The sequence below is a fragment of the Lissotriton helveticus genome, chromosome 8, assembly GCF_964261635.1.
Source record: "Lissotriton helveticus chromosome 8, aLisHel1.1, whole genome shotgun sequence".
In the NCBI taxonomy this organism is placed as follows: Eukaryota; Metazoa; Chordata; class Amphibia; order Caudata; family Salamandridae; genus Lissotriton; species Lissotriton helveticus.
In genome coordinates, this window is record NC_136069.1 from 48756615 (window position 1) to 48779632 (window position 23018).

Sequence of the window (23018 nt, forward strand, 5' to 3'; positions counted from 1 at the left end):
TCAGCGCGGCTCCCGATGAAGGGAAAGACGCGCTGAGGAGAACGAGACGCGGCAGCGCCCTCTAGCGGCAAGCGAAACGAGCCGCAATTCCGGGGACAGTCGCGTCAGGGGCGAAACGTCCCCGCGACAAAGGCAATAAACACGGGCTCTGTAAGGGAAACAAAACGTTTTAAAACCCCCACAACAAGAGCCCACACAATCGTATTAACACACGCAGTACCAAAACCCCCAAACGCTCTCACCACACCCAAAAACGAGGGAGAGAACAGGGAAGGCACTTAACTGGCTGCGCAGCAGCGAAGAAAGAGGAGGGGATCACAAGATGGATGCCCTACCTTAGCGCAGTGGACACTATGGAAGGACTATGTTTATGGACTGATGGGAGTTGTAGTTTATCCCATGTGTTGATGTTTTTTGAGATATGTTTATCCCAGTGTTGAGTGGTATGGCATATCCTTTACAAAGTTTTGCTTTTCTGGCTGCTATGTGTTTTCTGTTAATAAACAGCGGAGAGAGAAAAGCATAATCTGAAGCCTCCGGTCCTGACATAGAATCACTGCACATGGCTGCATCAGTAGTCATCCTACTGCCTCAAATGCCAAGGTCAAATCTCTGGGGATGACCATTAATGACAATCTGGCCTTTGACCACTGTATCTCTCATGTGGTGAGCACTTATTTTTCTCCGTTAAGTCAATTTAAGAAAATTCTTCCTTTATTCCCACATCAATGTCATGCAGCTGTTACTTCCTGCAATTTTTATAGATTCCTTGTATTTGGGTTTCTGCAAACCCACAAATGATCAGACTAGCTCAAACGTACCTACGAGTTCCCTTGAAGCCTCAGCTAGTACATAAACGATCCTTTAGAAAGGCGGTCAAGACTCATCCATTAAATTAGAAGAATACTGGAGCCTCCAGAGGTCCTGGGCAAGAAAATCTTTAGGGCTGTGGCTAGAGATGACTGGGAGGTGTATGTGCACAATGTAAATAAAAATGGATTCATAATATTTTTTCATTAATATTATTAGAATGTTTTCACCTACCCGTTTTTCCTTCTCCTACGAAATGTGGCACTCCAGGGTCTAAAAGTGGTGCGGTTGACTCTTCGAAGGAATAACTGGCAGAATGAAAACTGGTCAAAAGACTGGAATAATCTATGAAAAGAAGTAAAAGTAAAGTATTAAAGACTCTGGCTCTTGTCGTTCTCTTTGCACATCTATATAGCTGTGCTTATTTGTGGGGACAGGGACTTATTTTTTCAGAGTTTGCCTTTGAAAGAGTAAGAGAAAGACATGATAATAGTGATAAAGAAAGAAAGCTGGTATGAACAAGAACCTGCAAGCTTGAGATAAGATTCAATTTAAGTGTAGGGAGAATAAAAGCAGCCATGGTATTTAGCAACACTGGCATTCGGCAGTCGTCTTCTAAGAGAACCATTGAACCCCACCACTTAAAAAAAAAGAAAGAAAATATAGAACAAATTCATGTTATTTCTGAACTCAGACCTACACAGAGCTTCCACACATGCACAGCTTCCACACATACGCACAGCTCACACATACGCACAGCACAGCTCCCACATGCACAGGTCACACACTCACAGCTCACAAACACATGCACAGCGCACACACTCGCCGTCCACAAACACATGCACAGCTTCCACACATGCACAGCTCCCACACATGCACAGCTTCCACACATGCACAGCTCCCACACATACGCACAGCTCACACATACGCACAGCACAGCTCCCACATGCACAGGTCACACACTCACAGCTCACAAACACATGCACAGCGCACACACTCGCAGTCCACAAACACATGCACAGCTTCCACACATGCACAGCTTCCACACATACGCACAGCTCACACATATGCACAGCACAGCTCCCACATGCACAGGTCACACACTCACAGCTCACAAACACATGCACAGCGCACACACTTGCAGTCCACAAACACATGCACAGCGCACACACTCGCAGTCCTCAAACACATGCACAGCGCACACACTCGCAGTCCACAAACACATGCACAGCTTCCACACATGCACAGCTCCCACACATACGCACAGCTCACACATACGCACAGCACAGCTCCCACATGCACAGGTCACACACTCACAGCTCACAAACACATGCACAGCGTACACACTCGCAGTCCTCAAACATGCATAGCGCACACACTCGCAGTCCACAAACACATGCACAGCTTCCACACATGCACAGCTCCCACACATACGCACAGCTCACACATACGCACAGCTCCCACATGCACAGGTCACACACTCACAGCTCACAAACACATGCACAGCGCACACACTCGCAGTCCACAAACACATGCACAGCGCACACACTCGCAGTCCACAAACACATGCACAGTGAACACACCCACACACATAGCTCACACCCACACACATAGCTCTCACACCCACACACATAGCTCTCACACCCACACACATAGCTCTCACACCCACACACATAGCTCTCACACCCACACACATAGCTCTCACACCCACACACATAGCTCTCACACCCACACACATAGCTCTCACACCCACACACATAGCTCTCACACACACCTACCTCTGTCACATCACCACTCACCAGAATACCGAATACCCATACTGGCAAAATGGCATAATGACCTAGATTTCTCAACATTGACAAGAGATAGAGAACTCGAGGGGTAAAAATATACCACTCTCAACCTGACCTCTTTGAGGGAAACATGGGGGCGGCTCTACGATCCTTAAAGACCAGTATGGAGTTTTGTAAAGGCTTGGCGTTGTCGCTAGCTGGGAGGGTGGCGCTCACAGTACCCCGAATACCCATACTGGCAAAATGGCATAATGACCTACATTTCTCAACATTGAATTTTCTATAAGCTACTGACCGTAGTCGTGTAGCCCTGAAAACAAACCAGCGCCTGTCTGAGGAAGGGGGCCTTGCAGTCCCTGACTTTGAAAGATGTTACCTAGCTGGGCAACTGTAGTGGTTTGCCTGCTGGGTGGCAGATCAACAGAAACAGACACACGAACCGGGACAGTTCACGCGAGACTCAGACGTGCTATTAAGAATGATATTGAAAGTGGGCGGAGCCCCACTTGACGTCACAGGCGAGCTACAGGTGATATGGCACTGCTGGAGGAAAGGGCTCCAAAAAACACAAACATGTATCTCCTGCTCACCTGATCTCCCAATAACGATACTACAAATACTACCACACGGGGGACAGTGGAGGGACCTTAGGGACTGTGTAGAAGCAGGGGCAACTCGATTGGGAGGCCTCTACAGAGATGGGGAGCCAGGAATACTGGAGGGCGGGAATGTCAGAGCCTCTGCATCATAACACTTGTAGATACATCAGCACCACGGAAGGGAGAGTTAAAGTGGTCACATGGGAAGGGATGCCCTCCAACCATTGACTGCGCTGCAGGACAGCTGGACAAATGAATTGAACACCCCTATTGAAGACTGGTAAACGATAGTGGCTGGGGCCCCTATTATCTCCAGGAATGCCCGTTTCTGGTTAATTCATTTCTTTATACTAGACAGGGCGTACCTCACCCTGGGACAAATCAAATTCTGTCACAGGGAGGATGTGGGATGCCCGAGGTGTGGAGAACTAGGGGCGAACGAATCCATATGCACTGGAGATGTCCGGCGTTAAGTAACTATTGGAATTAAATTACAAACACAATTGATGCAATTATAGAGTGCCCAGTTCCCTGTGCCCCTGCACACTGCCTCTAAGGCCTGTTCCCCCACACCTCCATAACATGGGTCACTAGCAGGTTTCAGGACCTGGTCCTTATCTTTGCTAAAGGAGAAGTAAAAAGACAATGGAAGGTCCCTGAAGGACCTCGAATCTCAATATGGAAAAAAGAACTGGAAAGACATGCTGGATGTGAGGGGAGGATCCAGGAATGCCCATCGGGGGATTGGGTCAGTACAGAGGGTACTGATAGTACATAAAACCCAGAATCCGAATCAGGGGAATTCACTCCAATGGGACCATCTCCTCAGAGGAGCCTGGTGCAACCAGAATCAGGAAGAGAGAGGCTTGAAGGTGCCAAAGATATGACCAAGAATAAGTAATACTTGGATTAAGGAGGTGGGAGCTAGCAAAGAAGGGAAACCACCAAAACGAAGAATAGAAACAGCAACATGCTAATCCTTAATATATGGCATTGTTCTGCAACAGGCGCCGCGAATGGGAGGGGCTATTAAAGTTAGAAGGTTTGATTAATTGTTATGAAAATTTATCAGAAATGAGAGCTCACATATTGCTCCTCCATAACTTGGCGGAAAGAAAAATGGATAGATATACATGTCTCATGAATACCATAAAACCAATAAAATATGTAAAAAAATAATAGGTTAAGTAATATGAAATGTTATAACTAGTGCATGGAGAAGGAGCGAGTTATAGTTAATGCAGTGTGGCGAGAACAGAGGTGCTCGTAATTTATTCAGTTTAAGGAGGCAATGTGGTTCTATTGGACAAGGATAAGTATATGCAAGAAGCATACAAGCACCTTGATGATAAGGAATGTTGTAGTAGGATTACTATGGCTGATTATTTTTAAGAGGACTTTGTCTAGAAGTTAAACAATTGGAGGGAACAAACCTTAATGAGCTGGGATGAGTATGTGATTCTAAAACCAGATCCCCCCTATAATTCCCATTTTGTATTTGATCCCTAAATAACATTAAAGAAAGAAGCCCCGTCAGGGCACCCTCTTATAGCAGCCCAGGGCAGCATGTTTGGAAATGTTTGTGAGTCTATTGATTTTTTCTTCGGCTCAGTGGTAGCTACCCTGCCACCCTATATCAAGGATACTGCAGATTTTCTGCAACGGATATTTGGGGAGAGGACAACATGCTACTAATGACTAAATGAAACATCGCTGTATACCAGCATAAGACATTCAGATGGGCTTGCTGTGCTAAAACACTTTTTGAGAGCGAGATCCTTCATTTTTTAACATAATGAGATGCAGCTTAGCATGATGGAATGATACCTATCAAAAAACATCTTTATGTTTAATGGGGAATTTTCAAGCAGCTCTGGGTGGGGGCAAAGGGCACTTGCTTTGCCGCCAACTATACACATTTGCCTATGAGCTGGTGGGAGAAGCAGGTTGTCAGAAAAATGGGCTGAGTATACAGTTTAATGGGTGATATTTATAGAGGACTTAATCATACTGTGGAAGGGATCTACGTCTGCAGCCACACAATTTGTAGAACAATAAATTAAGAATACTTTGAGCTTGTCATTTACCAGCAAGATAAGCAACAAAGAGATAGAATTCTTGGATGTGCTGGTGAGAGTAGAAGAAAGCAAGTTAGTGAATACATTATATAAAAAGCACACAACAGGAAATAGTGAGCTGCATGCTCAAAGTTTCCACCATACTCTGCCAATTAATAGATTCCCTTTTGGAGGATTATTCAGAGCTAGTAGAGTGTGCAGTACTGAAGAGGAATATCATGAGGTTGAAAGGCACATGAAGGCTATCCAGATAACATCCTAGATGTGGCAGCTAAGAGAGCAAGGCAATACAAAAGGGGAAAGGCTTTATTCACAAAGAAAAAGAACAAAGTACAACAATGTACACAGATTTATCACTACATACAATAAAGCACATGAAAGTGAGGTCTGCTTTAAATATACACTGGCACCTTGTAAGATGATACCATCATTGGGCAGTAAATAGCTCGACGCCCATAGATATGTTTTAGATGAGGCAAGTAAATGAAGGATCATTTAGCATGAAGTGATATTCGGTCAAAAGAAAAAAAGATGACCTGGCTTGCACCAACTGATGGATTCATAAGATGCACCTAATGTAAGGCATGCCAACATGGGGACAATACAACTAGCATTAGAAAACCCTTTAAAATAGAGTGAGAGGCAGACTCACTTTGTAAAAACAAGTTTATTGTAGATCTATTAAAATGCCCCGTCCAAGAAGAAAACCAGTTACTTACCTGTAACTGTAGTTTTCCAGTATTGGAAGCTTTCATAGATTCACATGCCTAAATCATTCCCCGTCGTCGAGACGGGAGTCTCCGGTATATAACAAAGCTATGCTTAGTAGTAAAGCAAACTGAAAAAAGGCCTAGGCCCATTTTCCTTTTGCAACCCATTACATTTGTTATGCAAAAGGGACCAAACTTTTCTCTGAACCAATCAGAGCCCCTCACCCTCTAGAACCCTCCTGAGAGAACCTTTTGCCTTTCAGATTTTCGCGCACTTGTGCATAAAACACTTTCTGTGCCAAATCCAAGGTGAACCTCTCAGGGGAGGAGGGTGGGTTGCATGTGAATCTATGAAAGCTTCCAATACTGGAGAAATACAGTTACAGGTAAGTAACTTGTTTTCTTACTCCAGTATTGAAGCATTCACATGCCTGAATCAGAATAGCGAGCAGTGATATAACAAAGCACATTTGTCCTCTGCATTCTTACATCATGCTAAACAGTATGAATAATCTCATACACAGTAAGCAATAAAAATGTGCCTTTGTGAGCAAAAATAAAGGAAGGAGGGATGTAAAGAGGCTCACCGTCAATGGATGATATTTCTCAGAACTGCTTCTCCCACCGCCACATCTGTCTCAGCTGTCGCTACCAAGCGCTAGTGCCTGGTGAAGGTATGCGTGGATGTCCAGGTTGCTGCTCTGCATATGTCCTGGATCGGCACACCTGCAAACAACGCAGTGGATGTGGACACTGCCCTCCGTGAGTGAGCACAAACCTGTGCATTAAGAGGTTTTCCAGCCGCTTGGTGACAGTAGACAATCGTACTGGAAATCCATCTGGCAATTCCTCGTTTTGATAAAGGAAAACCCTTCCTAAGTGCGCTATAAGCGACGAAGAGCTGTGAGGATTTACGAAAAGCTCTAGTTTCCTGCAAATAGAATTTGAGACATCGCTGAACATCCAGTGAATGCAGTACTCTTTCTGCCGCTGTCACTGGTTGAGGAAAGAAGCGTAATATATTAACGGTTCATTTAAGTGAAAGTCAGTTGGCACTTTAGGAATGAACTTTGGGTTAGTTCTAAGAATCATCCTGTCTTCTTGAATGCAAAAAAGGAGCTTAAAATCGTGAGGGCCTGTAGTTCTCCTACCAGTCTTGCTGATGTCAAGGCAATGAGAAGCGCCATCTTCCATGACAGGAATTTCAAATCTGCTCTATGTATAGGTTCGAAGGGTTGTTTCATTAGCTGATATAGCACTATATTTAAACGCCAAAGCAGTGGTGGTGGTTTTATTGGAGGAAAAACTCTGAATAGCCCTTTCATAAACTGTTTGATGATCCTTGCAGACCATAAGGATTGCCCCGATTAAGACCTCCTGTAGCGGGATAATGCGGCTTAATGCACCTTAATAGAAGTGTGAGCCAATCCTGACTTGACTAGAAGGAAGATGTATGGGATAATTTCATGAGGTGCCACAGTTAAAGGGTGAATGTTATTTCTCTGACACCATAGACAAAATCTCTTCCATTTCATTCTGTAGGTTTTGTTGGTACTATCCGCCCTAGTCTTGGAGAGGATTCTCTTACATTCCTCTGACATTTTCAGATGTTGAAATTCACAGTGTTCAGGAGAAAGGCCGCTAAGCGCAAGGATTTCGTGTCCGAATGGAGCACTTGTCCCCGGGACACTCTCAGAAGCGATGGAATCGGTCGGAGACGAACTGGACGATCCTCCGACAAGCAGCAGGAGTTCTGTGAACCAGTATTGTCTGGGCCACCACGGGGCTATTAGGATTAGCCTGCACGGTTCTTTCTTGATCTTCACAAGCACTCGGGGCAGGAGAGGAATTGGAGGGAAAACGTAAGCAAAGACGCCGGACCATGCCATCGAAAACGCATTCCCCCAAAACCCCTTTGGGAGAAGCCAGCTTGCGAAGAACCGGCATTTCCTGTTCTGTTTTGTGGTGAAGAGGTCTACTCTTGGTGTTGCCCATCTTCGAAAAATGCTGTCCAGGATCCCCTGATCCAGCTCCCTCTCGTGGCAGGACGATTTGAGCCTACTGAGAGTATCCGCTTTGATGTTCAGATCTCCCGGGAGATGTTCTGCTGTCAAAGATATCCCCTGCTGTAGCGCCCATTCCCATATTCTCTGGGCTTCCTGAGACAGGGAGAGTGATCTTGTTCCACCTTGCTTGTTTAAGTAGTGCATTGCCGTTGTGCTGTCCATTCTTATCAACACCGGCGAGCGCCTTATTCTTGGTAGGAAAGCTTGCAATGCGAGGCGTATTGCCCTGAGTTCTAGCAGATTTATGTGTTTGCTGCTTGTGCACTCTCCAACGACCGCTGGCTTGAAGGTCTTGAAGAAAAGCTCCGCATCCTTCCAGGGACGCATCTGTAGTCACTACCAATGGAGCTGGCTTTGAAAGAAATGACAGACCCTGAGAGACATTTTCTTTTTGCATCCACCATGTCGCTACTTGGACCATGACTGGTGTCACTTGGATTGTGTCTGCAAAGGATCCCTCCACTTGACGCCACTGAAGATTGATCTGTTCTTGCAACGGGCAAATCATTAACCTGCAGTGAGGCACAAGGGGAATACAAGGTGACATCATGCCCAGTAATGACTTGTACTTGCGTACTGAAAGATACTTTCTTTTTATAAAGTCTTGGAAGAGAGACACGATCCTCAGTTGCCTTTCTTTGGAGGGAGATGCCTTGTTTCTTTCCGTATCCAGTATTTCTCCCAGAAACGTGATCAGTTTTGTCGGTTGAAGGGTTGATTTTCCCTCGTGCAGAGTCAAACCCAGATTGGCAAATAAGTCTAAGCAGGCCTGTGTGGACGCCCTGGCCTGAGTTTCCAATTGGTGCTTTGACTAACCAGTCGTCGAGGTAAGGAAATATTTGATGCTTTTGCTTCCTAAACACCGCCACCACTGGAGCCAGGCATTTTGTGAATACTCTAGGTGCTAACTTTAGGCCGAATGGCAGCACCTTGAATTGATAATGCTCTACGGCTACCATGAATCGAAGGTACTGTCTGTGTGAAGGATGGATAGGGACATGAAAATACGCATCCTGCAGGTCTAAAGTGGTCATATGATCCCCTGGGTTCAACAGTAGAAGGATGTCCTGAAGAGACACCATCCTGAAAGATTGCTTTTTGAGATAGGTGTTTAGGGATCTGAGATCCAGAATAGGACGACATTGGAGGGTGTTTTTCCTGATTAGAGAAAAATCGGGAGTAAAATCCCTTTCCTTTTTGGGAATTCGGTAACGGTTCTATTGCTCCCTTTCGGAGCATTGTCCGAATCTCCTTCTGGAGTTGATGCAGATGATGGACCTTTTGATCCACCGGTGGCGTACAAGGAGGCATCTGTAGAAATTCTAGAGTGTGGCCGAATCGAATAATGTTGAGAACCCATTGGTCCGTTGTTATTTTTTGCCAATTTTGAAAATAATGTGCGATCTTTCCACCCAGGGGAGCACTTAATCTTAGAGGCGTCGATGTAGCCGGAGATTGAAGGTTGTCATTGTCGTCGGGTGTTGTCCTTCCCCTGACCACCTCCTTTGCCTCTCTGAGTCGATTTCGTATAACCTCCTGATTGACGCTGAGAATACTGCTGACGGTAGGGCTGGGATGAAGCGGAGTAAGAAGAATATCTCCCCTGCTGATATCCTCCTCTACAAGAAGATTGCCCTCTACCTCTAGAGCCTCGAAAAGGAACCTTTCTATATTGTAGAGTTCCCAATGCTTTCGCACTATCCGTATCCTTCTTGATACTCTGTAGTGTGTCATCAATATGCTTACCGAATGAATCTTCACCATTGAAGGGAAGGTCTAAGATCTTATTTTGCACTTCAGGCCTAAAAGCCGTCGCTCGTAGCCATCCTTGTCTGCGCAGAACTGCCGCTCCTCCCAGAGACCTAAATGCCGTGGTCGATATATCCATAGTGCAGTCAATGACTTCCGCCGAAGTCCTCTCACCCCCAGAAGAATTTTTCTGGCCTCTTGTTTCTCTCGCTCCGGCACCCGGTCAATATAAGGCGACAGGTTGCACCACATTTGCCTGTAGTAGCTTCCTAGAATAGCGAGGGCATTTGCAGCTTTTACCAGCAGGGCAGACATTAAGGAAAACTTCTTTCCTGCGTTGTCCAGCCTCCTAACCTCTCTGTCTGGTGGTGTTGTAATTGGAGCTGACGGATTTCTCGATTTCTGCTGCGCCGCCTGCGTAATCACTGATTCCGGTTTTGTATGACCCAAAAGACAAGCTGGTTCATCTGACGGCGCTTTATATTTCTTATCTAGTCTGGCTAGAACCGGAGTCACTGTAGCCGGCGTCTCCATAACCTTCAAGCCTTCTTCCCAAATATGACTTACAAGAGGTAAGGAACGAACAGATCTACAATAGGGTTCCTTAAAGTCATACAGGAAACATTCTGCCTTATCCTCCATCATGGTAAGTGCGAATCTTTTAGTGACTCTTTCCATTAGGTTATGAAAAACACCAATGTCCTCTGGTGGAGAGTCCACCGGTTTGAAGGAGTTGAAGGAGAAGGAATAAGATAGTCGTCCCATTCTCTACTAGGTTCTGCAATCTCTCCATCTTCATGGTCATCGTCCGAGGTATCTGGATCACGTTGAGATCTTGGTGGTGGAGATCTAGGAATGGACTTCAGCAAGATCTCCCTTCTTCGTACTGGTGTACCCAGTACATAGCGAGGTCGAGGCGTAATCTCAGGAATTTCCTGAGAGGTTCGAGGCACTGGATACCTTCTTCTATAATGCTCCAACAGGCTCTGGAGATTTTCAGTAAAGATGATGGCACACTAGTCCTCATGATGCTCTTGGTGGAATTGCTGCTGTTCTTGGTGATGATGGTGAAACTCCCCATATTCTTCCTCCGAATCTTCCTGATATTTCACTCAATTGCGAAGGACTACTCGCATATCCATAAGGACCACCTTCCTCTTCGTCCTCTGATCCTCCTCTTCCAGAAGGTGAGAAGGGATTCATGGAGACACCTTGCTTGGAGACGTAATTTCTGGTGTTATTGTTCTTTTCCAGGATGAAAACCTCTTTTCCGGGCCCGTCGACGAGATCCCCGTCATCTATATTATCGTCGTCGACTGAAGGAACCAAAATATTATGCTAATGGACTATACTCACCATTAGCCCATATATCTTATCCATAAATAATAAGTCAGTCGGCAATGGAGAAGGTTCAATCGTTTATTCCATAATACAAACCCTGACAGGGGAGCCTCAGTTTGCACGACCCTCAGAGGTGCGCAGAGGAGACTGACTTCACACAACTAATACAAGCATATATACGTTTCACTCATAGCACGATGTCACCTTAGAAGGAAAGATACAGTTTGTCAAAGGGCCAACAGGAAGACCCATATAAGGCACAATTAATTGCTAGTAGCTCGGCCTAAGCTATTCCGGGGGCAGGTCAGTAAGGTGCCTCCCTTTCTATCTGAAGCTCGAGGAGGACAAGAACAGGCTCTGCTAGAATGTGCGCATCCCACTAAAAGGGCAGGTGTCACCTTGAGTTTCCACGAGCTACAAACTAACGAGTGGAGCAGACAGCTAAGTCTGCCATCATGGTTTCGTGCAGAAAGCCTAATTACGTGATTTCGAGGAAACAGTACTAGACACAGAGAAACGAAAGAACATGGCTCCGGTCACACCAATAGGCTTGAGCAAGCAGGGAGTGAATAGTTTCTAACCAGAATAATACAACGTGAATAATACAATGCTAACGTGTGGTTATAAGGTTATATTGTATATACTAGGCCAACAACATGTATCTATTGTATTTATATCCCATCAGACGGCCCTTTTGGCCTACTATAGCCAATATAACGGAGTTCATTCTACAAACACTCCTTCATCAATCTGCACCAGATCCGACACCTCCTTCTGAATCATCTGTTTGTCGACTTTTGCTTGTCGTGAGACATTCAAGGCAGACGTTACTCTAGCTGCACAGAAAGAACAACAAGCCGGACCGCAATGGAGATATAGGCAGCAAGTAAATATTACTCCAAAGGCTCCAGCTAGGACCATAAATATCTTCCAACCCCAAGTAGCCAAAAGACCCCAAAACCAACTACTAAGAGACCAGGTACCAGTGTCCACATGTGCTTCACTGGCTAATCGATGTAGTTTCTGTATTGCAAGATGAATGGTAGGGGCCGAATCAGGAATGAACACACAGCAAGAGCTGCCGATCACGCGGCAGGCTCCGACCCTATCTGCGAGGAGGACGTCAAGAACCATTCGGTTCAGAAGCGAAACCAGCCTCATCGCCTGAAGCTCAACAGTAATGTTAGTCAGGATCCCAGTTGTGGTCTGAACCACATTTTCCACTATTCTGGACAAACGTCTTATACTACGGCTATTGAAAATAGGTCCCCAAAAGGGGGTAAGACCTTTGGCACAATCCTCGAATTGTTGCAGGGAGGTGTCTGTCTGATCTGTGGAAAAGTAAATTTTGCCATGTTCTGTGTCCCTACGCCTCATCCATCATATGTTATGTGTGCATGATCAATATGCATATGTTATTCCCCATTTCTGATTAAAGACGCAATTACAGTTGTGTCCACCTCTAGTATGCTAGTTTCCAGTCCTCGTGAATACTACGAATATCAGGCCTATGTAAGTAATGTTGCCACGTTTCTCAGTGTGCACGTTATTCCATTATAAAGTCCCCGTTTCTAGGCCTCAAAAGGGCCCGGACCACAGATTCAGCTCCTGTCTCCTGAAAGCCTCGCTGAGGAGCGATACAGCCCCCACCTGTATCCTCGACCCTTCACTTACTTCCTGCCTCGCAGTGCCCGGTGCACCCCGGCTCTGCCTCTGAGTCTGCCAAAAGTATGTTATAGTTCCTGCTATCAGTTCAGTCCTCCTCCTCTGCATTCCTAAGCTACTGAACTGCATCAATAGTTTCCGTCATTGTCTAGCCTACTCGGCTCCACGTTAGAGAAATACTGTATTTAATGGTCATTTAATATTCTTCACGCACTACATGTAGAATAATGCATGGTCCAGTCTTAGAATCAGGTTAGCCTCTCCCCTCATGACTTCTAGTTCATATCAACATGTTCCCTAAACATTAGATACCAGATAGGGTTTAGGTACATGTCGCTCCGACCCTCCAGACTCTAGTCTCTGCTCCTAGCACAGAGTTCGTAGCCCCCAGCTTCTCCTAGTAACACGTCATTGCCAGTTTTCGCGCACCATTAGGTTAGAGGTCCCGGCTCCTTAGGTAGCCCCCTCCTATGTTTCCGCCCATTCATGACATATTCTGTTACGTTCACATCACATGTCTATGTATACTCCCAGTTACACCTCTTTTTACTGTTATCTCTCGCGACTGTTACGCGTCACGCCTTCTGCTCCACCCACTGTTACGCCTACTGCAATGTAATGCTATGTGTTCGCGCTATGTATATATATCAATGTTATGTTATTAAATGTTAGCGCGCTCATCCCAGACCTAGCCCCAGCAGCTGCTGGGCCTCTTTTTCCCCTGCTGGGTCCCAGTTGTCCTGCTGGGCCCTGTCATTCTGTTCCTATGCAGGTTGTCCTGATCCTGTCCCTTATGCTGTAATAAACCTGCAGAAACTCCTACTACCTCGAATCTTGACTCTTATTTATTGAGCTATCTGTTATTCATTCATTCATCCAAAAATAGGGTATTATTTATTTATTTACCACATAATGGCGCCCGAATAGGGACTTGCCCTTTCCCCACGCGTCGGTGAAGCCACGCCGACCCCCTGACCCTCTGCAGTCGTGACGGAACTCTTCTGCGCAGTGGCAGATATTTCTGCTCAAGTATCCCTCAGGCCCACGGAGGAGACGGAGGAGGCGGTCCAGCATCCGAACGAGACGGTGGAGGAACGCGGCGAGTCCCGACCAGAGCCCAAGCCGAGAGTCCAAGGTCCGAGGTATCCGGAGGTCCACCCGTAATTGAAGTCCGAAGTCCGAAGTTCGTCGTCGTAGTCCAGTCCCGTCCGAGGCCTTCCGTTCCGTGCTGCCCGGTGAGTACCATTGCTGGGGTAGTGTCTAGACAGGGTCAGTCTAAATTGACTCCTGGTCCGTGGGTTGGTGGTACCCAAGCCCACAAACGAAGTGTTCACCTAGGTGGATACGGGTCTTGATGTGTTCCTTTATGGGACCGGTATGTTCCGTACTGTTTTAGCAGTGCATCCAGTAACTCTAGTCTGTTCCGTTCTCGAGAAATTCTGTTCTGTTTCTGTTTTCAGTTTTTTCAGGTAGTATTCTGTTCGAACTGTTATTTATAATGTTGTTTAATGTATTTCCAATGTCGTGGTATGCCTGAATTGTTTTCCCAATTGTTATTGTTTTTCGTGTATTGTATTGTGTTCCGATTCAAGTTTAGAATGCCGCTCTTTTCAAAGTTACGTCAGTTAAAAACCAGAAAGGGTCTGCTGGAAGCAGCAGTTCCTGTTCCGCCTAGGGACAGTCCAGGTCACTTTATGTATCAGAAACATGGCATAAGCGCCATATTGTATCTAGATTTATGGGTAGAGTATACCAAACAGTTAGAAGAAAAGTATAGATGGCCCGTATCGGGTACATGGGATGCCGAATGTATCATGCGAGTAGAAGAAGCATTATGGAAAAAGAAAGCCAGACAGTCACAGAAAGATGCCATCGAGTTATGGCGTAAGGAAGCGCATAGAAGAACGGAAAAGGAAGTCAGAAAGTCAGAGTCAAGTAGAGAATCCCAAGAACGAGCCCAAGAAAGAGAATTAATCGAGATAGGTGAACAAGTCAAAGCCGAACAGTCAGACAGACAGAGGCATGCCCTTATTAAGGGTATGTATCCTCTTCTTGCCGAAGGTGTGCAAAAAGCGACCCCAGAGGCATCCAGTAATTTCCCGCCACCATTAGTTCCGACCAAGCTACGTCACAAACCGACCGCAGCTGATATTTTTATTTCGTCCTATTTGGACGACACAGTCCCCGAATATGCCAATCCTGTTCGCGCTCCGCCAGTCCCTGTAAACCAGGTAATTCATGTTCCTCCAGACACCGGAGTACCTGTTACGGTACCCCCGGTCCAGCCTATAGTTCCACTTCCCACTCTGCCAGGACGTAGAGCCTCAGTAGACGACTCCAGTTTAGGGGCCGCAGGAGGAGCTACTCCTCAAACCCCGCCGCCACACAAGCGTTTATCAGCACTCGAATTACATGCTCAAGCATCACAGCGTACTCCTAAAAGTAATAAGTCTGTTACAGAAATCAGGCAAGCCCTTAACGAATGTGTTTATGATCCAGTTCCAGGCGAATATACTATGGTTTTATATTCCTTACGTGTAAGGAGAGTGACCGAGTATCTAGTCACCTTGCCGAATATGAAAGAAGATCTAGACAGAATATATCGTTTCATCCGTACAGGGGATGATCCAGAAAGTATTGGCGAGATTATGTCTCAAAGGAAAGCCGAGATTCAGCTCATGATATTAAAGTTCCTGATCAATTGTCTAATAAGAGAACAAGATTACCCGTCTAAAGATCCCGCCGAAATGAGAATCCTGACAAGGTGGAGTGATAATATAGCCGAGGGTAAGCACAAGACCGTCAGTGCCATGGAGAGTATGTACAAGAAAATTCGTAAAGAAATAGTAAGGTTACACGAACAGCGTAAAGCAGCACAAGTAAGCGAGAAAGAAAGTATCTCTGATCCTGAAGAGGAAGAGAACGAGAATCCCGCCAGAATAGCGTATGTAGGAAAATCCAGATTTCCAGATCGCCATTTACGCCTAGAACCCAAGTCTGTTTTTCATCATCCAGCACCAGAACAAGGTTCTCTAGAACAAGTATTTCAAGCTACCGATCACATTCTGAAATCACGAGTCGGTTATAGTGAGTTAAGTACCATGCATGAACAAGAACTAGCCCGATCAGCAGTCCGATGGATTACTGATTCTACCACTTTTCCAGACGAAATAGTGGCACAAATGTTTCTGAAACTGCCCCCAGCCGAGCAACGACTGGTGGGTATGTATATGATCCAGCACCTCATTATTCTGTATGAGGGTCAACATTCTGATCCAGGCCCGTTACACGATATCCTGAACGAGTTACTCCAGTATAAATGGAGAGGTCTAGGTACGGACTTAATTATTGTCATTCTAGAACAGCGCCACAAATATAGAACGTTTTTGAACCCGCATTTTGTTCATGTCTCACCCCCAGAAAGTAAATCGTTTTACATAGACAGACAGAATCCGTTACGAGAAGTCCACCCAGTCCAAGGGGCGGGTGGCGTAATGCAACGAGTGTTTGTATACACTCCGATTTCAAAGATGGAACTCTTAGAAATGAAAAAATTAATTCCCTGTCATGACAAAGATCCAGCAGGGTTCCATAGAGAATTAAAAGACATGCTCCGTATGGGAGAATACACTTACCCAGATATCATTAAAATGTTAAAGGTCCTGTTACCCGCAGGGGTGTACGAAAAGTTAAAGGAAAAAGAATGGGAGGTGGGAGAGAAAAAGATCGATTGGACAGCTCTAGAAGCTGAAGACAAGGCGCGAGTACCAGGTACCGGTCTTGGAGATAAATGTAAAGAATTACCAGAATTATTGATTCAAGTTTTACCCAGATTATTGACAACTAGGAAAGAAGACTGGGATGCAATCTCAGCCTGTAAACAGAAACAAGATGAGGATATTAGTGATTTTTATTCTAGATTTGAGAAATGTTTCAGTATTAACAGTGGTCTCAAGACAAGTAGTGAGTCATACCCTCATCTTTTCGTTACCAAATTAGTCGAGAATTCAAGTCCACAAATTAAAAATCGAGTTTTGAAAGTCGAAAGCACCTGGCAAGCAAATACTCCGTCCCAGATGCTCCAGATGCTCCAGTATCACCAGAATAGAATCAGAGAAGAGCAAGAACACGAGAGAAAACGTATGAAAGACACGAAAATGAAAGTGCTAGTTGCACAATCTATTCCTCAAGACAGTCAGAAGAGGGGTCCGAATCAAGCCAGTCATCCTGCGGCTCCCGTTAAAGGGAACTGCAATTATTGTAAACAGCCAGGTCATTTTATAAACGAGTGTGCAGTTCTGAAACATAATATAGCTACTGGTAAGACTAAAGAAAGACCACGTCCACCTAGACAAGAACAAGTTTCACAGATTCCTCAGTCACAGAATGCACAACAGATAGTTACAGTACCGCAGCCTATTGCTGCAACACAGCACGTTACATCACAGATGTACCAGTATGCACAGTCTGAGTATCCAGAGTACCAGTCATATTCATGAAACAGCCTAGAGAGGGAGGTAGGCTTGCCTCTCATCGAGATACCTGTAGACCAAGAAGGTCCCTATGTTCATAGTCAAGTATTAGGGAAAGACAGAAAGTTCTTGATCGATACAGGGGCAAGTAGGACCACAATTAGTCACGCCGAAGTTCCAGGGGCTCCGCTCTCAGGCTCAAGAAATGTTTCCCTTGGATTTTCAGGAAAACCCATAGTTAATGAGATATCAAAGCCAGTTACTCTAGAAGTAGGTCCATTGTCCCGTACTACTGATCTGTTACTTACTAAGTCATGTCCAGAAAATCTATTAGGCATTAAGACACTGAAAGAATTAGGTGCAGTTATTTGCTGTTCCCCAGAGGGAATACGTCTGTTTCTACGTGACTTTAAGGGTCACTATGTGTTACGAGATTTTGATTCAAGATTGTCTAATGTTCCGCAGCATTTATGGGCGCAAGGTCCAACTGATGTAGGTTACATGCAAATCACACCCCATCGCGTGACTCTCAAACCAGGTGTAGTGTTACCCCGAATCAGACAGTACAGATTGCCACCTGAGGCTGTAGCAGCCTTATCCAGAATTATTGACGAGCTCATGGCTCAAGGAGTAGTTGTAGAAACTGACTCCAATGTATGCAATTCTCCGATCATTCCAGTCATGAAACGTACTGATCCAAATGCACCCCCAGTATATCGATTAGTGATTGATTTACGAGAGCTTAATAAATGTATTATTCCTCAGTATCCAGTTGTCCCAGATATTTCTTCCCTGTTAACAGCCATTGATTCCGAAGCCATGTTTTTCACTGTTATTGACCTCAAGAATGCATTTTTCAGTGTACCAATTCATCCAGACAGCCAGTTTCTTTTCGGATTCTGTTTAAATGGAAGGAGCTATATGTTTACACGCGCTCCTCAAGGTTTCACAGAAAGCCCTAGTATTTACAGTCAAGCACTCAAGAGACAACTAGACAATATTCACATGCCAACTGACACTGCCCTGCTCCAGTATGTCGATGATCTACTGATCACAGCCCGTTCTGAACGTGCTTGCGAGCGAGCATCACTTACAGTTCTGTATTTTCTAGCCGAGATGGGGCACAAAGTGTCACCTTCAAAGCTTCAATTCTGTGTCCAGCAAGTGGTATACTTAGGACACTTGCTGTCCAAGAGGGGTAGGCAGTTGACACCCGACCGTATCCAGTTAATAGCGAATCTTCCCCAGCCCAGAACCCAGAAGGAGGTACGTGCTTTTATCGGCCTTACTTCTTATTGTAGACAATGGATTCCCCAGTATGCATTTCTAGCCAAGCCATTGATACAGTTAACGACACAGGAGGCAGCCGTATCGACTGTCCTCCCTTGGACATCTGACCATACATTTAGTTTCAACGAGTTAAAGAAAGCCCTATGTCAAGCTCCAGTTCTAGCTACACCGAACTACAGTAAGCCTTTTACACTTTTCGTTACTGAACGCGAAGGTACAGCATTATCTGTTCTCACGCAAGATCAAGCAGGTCAATACAAGCCCTGTGCTTATTTTTCGAGCACATTAGATCCAGTCGCCCAGGCGTTGCCTGCGTGCCTCAAGTCAGTTGCAGCCACAGCACTAGCTATCAGACAAAGTGATTCCATAGTTTTAGGACATTCCCTGACAGTACAAGTTCCACATTCAGTAGAAGTTCTTTTAAACCGAACACAAACTCAGCACTTGACAATTGCACGTTTAACAGGTTATGAATTGACACTGTTCCAGCCACACATAGAAATTAGACGCTGCAACGTTCTGAATCCTGCTACACTGTTACCATCAGTTAGTTCAAATCCAGACCCACATGATTGTGTGGAAGTAGTTAACATTACGACTAAGCCAAGACAAGACCTGACAGATATTCCGTTATCAGATCCTGACCTGACACTTTATGTGGATGGTTCATGTATGAGAACTAGTACAGGAGAACTAGTAGCCGCGTATGCAGTGACTACTGACACTGAAGTTATTGAAACACACCGTATTGATACTCTGTCCGCTCAAGCAGCAGAGCTAGTCGCTCTGACACAAGCCTGTATACATGCCAAGAACCTGAAGGTTAATGTTTACACAGATTCACGTTACGCATTCGGAGTTGTACACGACTTCGGAGTGCTCTGGCAGGAGAGAGGTTTCATGACTTCTCATGGAACCAAGATTCAGCATGGTCTCCTTATTCAAGCCCTGTTAGATGCCATACATTTACCGACATCTATTGCTATCATGAAGTGCAAAGCACATACGAAAGTTATTGACATTATTTCCCAAGGTAATGATTTAGCAGACCGCACAGCCAAGCTTACAGCACAGACTCCAGACATTCCAGTAAACAAGACACATATTCCAGATCTGACTACATGCATGACAGTTAAGGACCCTACACAGGATGTCAGATATACAGTCACATGCTACTCCCGATGAAATCAAGAAATGGTCTGTACAAGGAGGGGTCCAGACAGATCAAGGATGGTTAACGAAGGGTAGAGCCACATGGTTTCTCCCCGATTCTATGGTTCAAGTCATTATCAATACCGCACATAGTCCAGCACATTTAGGAGAAAAAGCTATGTTAGACAGTATCCAGAACATTTGGTTCAACAAGCATTTACGAGCTGCAGCCAAGCAGAAAGTCCGTACCTGTATGATATGTTGTCAGTTTAATCCAGGTAAAAGTGTCCCGGTGGAACAAGGTGGTTTCCAGCCCCCTGACCACCCTTTTGAGGTCCTCCAGATGGATTATATTCAAATGGAGCGATGTCGAGGTTTCAAGTATGTCCTTGTAGTTGTATGTGCCTTGTCCAGATGGACAGAAGCATATCCAGTCCCAGATTACACAGCCGCGACCACTGCCAAGCAGTTGGTTCGTGAATTCTTCCCTAGATATGGACTCCCTAGAGTCGTATATTCTGACAACGGCCAGCCATTCTCATCCGAACTCATGAAACACGTTTCCCTTTTGTTAGGGTACCAGTGGAAGTTCCATTGTGTACGCCATCCAGAAGCAGCTGGACTAGTCGAGAGACATAATCAGACTCTGAAGATCCGTATAGCAAAAGTCTGTAAAGACAAGGGTGTGGACTGGTTAGTAGCTTTGCCAGTCGCTCTATTTTACATGCGTATGGTCGCACATTCCAGATCAGGTCTGTCCCCGTATGAGGTCGTTTTCGGCCGCCCCCCTAACATGTGGGGTACTCCTAGACCCCGAAGTATTACAGATGTTTCATGTAATATGCTGACAGATTACCTAGCTTCCTTGATGTCTGCCCTCAACTCATGTCGTTCACAGGTTGCTGCCGCATTTCCAGACAATACCGAGGTGGCACCGCACGAGATCGTTCCAGGTTCCTTGGTGATGATCAGAAATTTTGACAGATCAAGTCCGCTGGAACCACGTTGGAAGGAGCCACGTCAGGTCCTCTTGACCACCCGAACTGCCGTCAAGTTGGAAGGCAGGAAGGGGTGGGTACACCTTTCTCATGTAAAACTTTTCAAAGGACCGAAGCCCGTCTTCAAAAACATTTCCAAGAACATTTCCCAGGATTCAAAGGATTGCCAGAACATTGTTTTAAAGGACTGTCCCGCACCGAACATTATTACAACCCCTCCCTTGTTAGAGAAAACTCCGCAACAGGAGTATAAGTTAAAGCTCAGGTCTAATAAGTCAGCCAGTTTGATTGTATAAGTCCTCCCCTAGGTGAAACGGTTAAATTGTTTCTGACATGTATAAAATAGGCCCCCATAGTGAGAGAGTCAGTCGAAGTTCACTTCAATGTATCGTTTTTCTGAGTTTCGTCTTATTTCTCAGCATAATGATTTCCTGCACCAGCTATGCTTTCTATCTGTGTTTTTCAGTTCCTCATGTAAATATGTCTGCTCATGCTACAGTAGAGCACACGTTTAGTGATCTGCCTCCTCACGAATATTCATACCGCCTCGCAATGCGTAATAACACATTCATCCGTATGTTACATTATTCACACCAGACCAGCAATACCACTAATTGTTGGGTGTGTGGTCGACTCCCCCCTTTCCAGACACCGAAGGGAGTTCTGCCACTGTTTCCTTATCCATTCTCACACAATGGTTCGTGTGGAGCATGGTCCACGTTAACGTCATCCTCAACAGATATGTCTTTTCTTAACAGTACATGTTTCCCAGACAAGCAAGGTTTCCCCCACAGAACAGGTTTAGATCTAGAAAACGAAGTATATAATATAGGAAATTATTCGTCGAATTTCATGGTCCTGAATGTTCAGTCTGATACTACTCCAGACTCACCCGCTATTTCAGTACTACCAGTCAAAGGCGAATTATGTGTCCGTAGTTATGGTTCTGTACATATAGGTCATAGTGAATGTACTACTGTTATCCAGTATAGTGACAGTAGGAAATCTATTTTTAAAGCTTCACGTCATTCTTATTTTATTTGTGGTCAAACTGCATATGTCCGTCTGCCCCTCGATTGGGAGGGAACATGTTACATTGCTTTCCTACTGCCACCTGTTTTTCTAGCCCCACCTGACTATCATAGGAATTCTTTCTTAGTACACACTAGACACAAGAGAAATCTCCCGATTATCGATTATACTGAAACCGCCGCAGAGCAATTCATTGATATAGATAAAGGTGTTTTCCCTTATTTAGGTACAGTTGTAAATAGTAAGCTAATTCGTAGGTTAACCAGAACCCTCGAAGCAGTAGTAGATGAGACTGCCTCTGCTCTAGGTAACTTAACTGAAGAGCAATCCTTTATGAGAATTGTCGTTTTACAGAATCGTCTCGTCCTTGACGTCATACTGGCCGATAGGGGCGGGGCCTGTAGAATTCTCGGATCCAGTTGTTGCATTTTCATTCCAAATAACGCGCCGTCTGTTTATTCAGCTATAACCAGACTCCATAAAATTGCCCATCTGTTACATCAAGATCCAGGCACCTGGACATGGTCCGGTTGGTTCTGGAATATAATTTCCGAATGGGGATGGAAAGTCCTGTCCTTCCTAGGTATTGCAGTAGCGATCATATTTAGCTGCTGCCTCTGTATACAATGTGGCCCTGCGATTTGCAGTATGTGTGCTACCTCTTGTATTCCCAGTCCCAAGCCCCGTTCTAAATCCCGTTCCAAGACAATTCGAGACGAGCAAATGGTACTGTATGAAATGATAGACGGTATCATGAATATTGATGTTTCCTGATGGAAACGTAGTGACAAGGAGGGAATGTGGAAAAGTAAATTTTGCCATGTTCTGTGTCCCTACGCCTCATCCATCATATGTTATGTGTGCATGATCAATATGCATATGTTATTCCCCATTTCTGATTAAAGACGCAATTACAGTTGTGTCCACCTCTAGTATGCTAGTTTCCAGTCCTCGTGAATACTACGAATATCAGGCCTATGTAAGTAATGTTGCCACGTTTCTCAGTGTGCACGTTATTCCATTATAAAGTCCCCGTTTCTAGGCCTCAAAAGGGCCCGGACCACAGATTCAGCTCCTGTCTCCTGAAAGCCTCGCTGAGGAGCGATACAGCCCCCACCTGTATCCTCGACCCTTCACTTACTTCCTGCCTCGCAGTGCCCGGTGCCTGCCTCTGAGTCTGCCAAAAGTATGTTATAGTTCCTGCTATCAGTTCAGTCCTCCTCCTCTGCATTCCTAAGCTACTGAACTGCATCAATAGTTTCC

At 45.2% G+C, this 23018-nt stretch overlaps 1 protein-coding gene across 2 annotated transcripts in view; it reads right to left on the reverse strand.

Moving 5' to 3' along the window:
- The window catches only part of LOC144772340 (uncharacterized), a 552285-nt gene that overhangs the window by 131685 nt on the left and 397582 nt on the right, over window positions 1-23018 (reverse strand). For both annotated transcript variants that reach the window (XM_078656588.1, XM_078656589.1), the window contains one exon: window positions 1045-1155. In XM_078656588.1, coding sequence (XP_078512714.1) covers window positions 1045-1155 — 111 coding nt within the window. The remainder of the gene's footprint in view (window positions 1-1044; window positions 1156-23018) is intronic.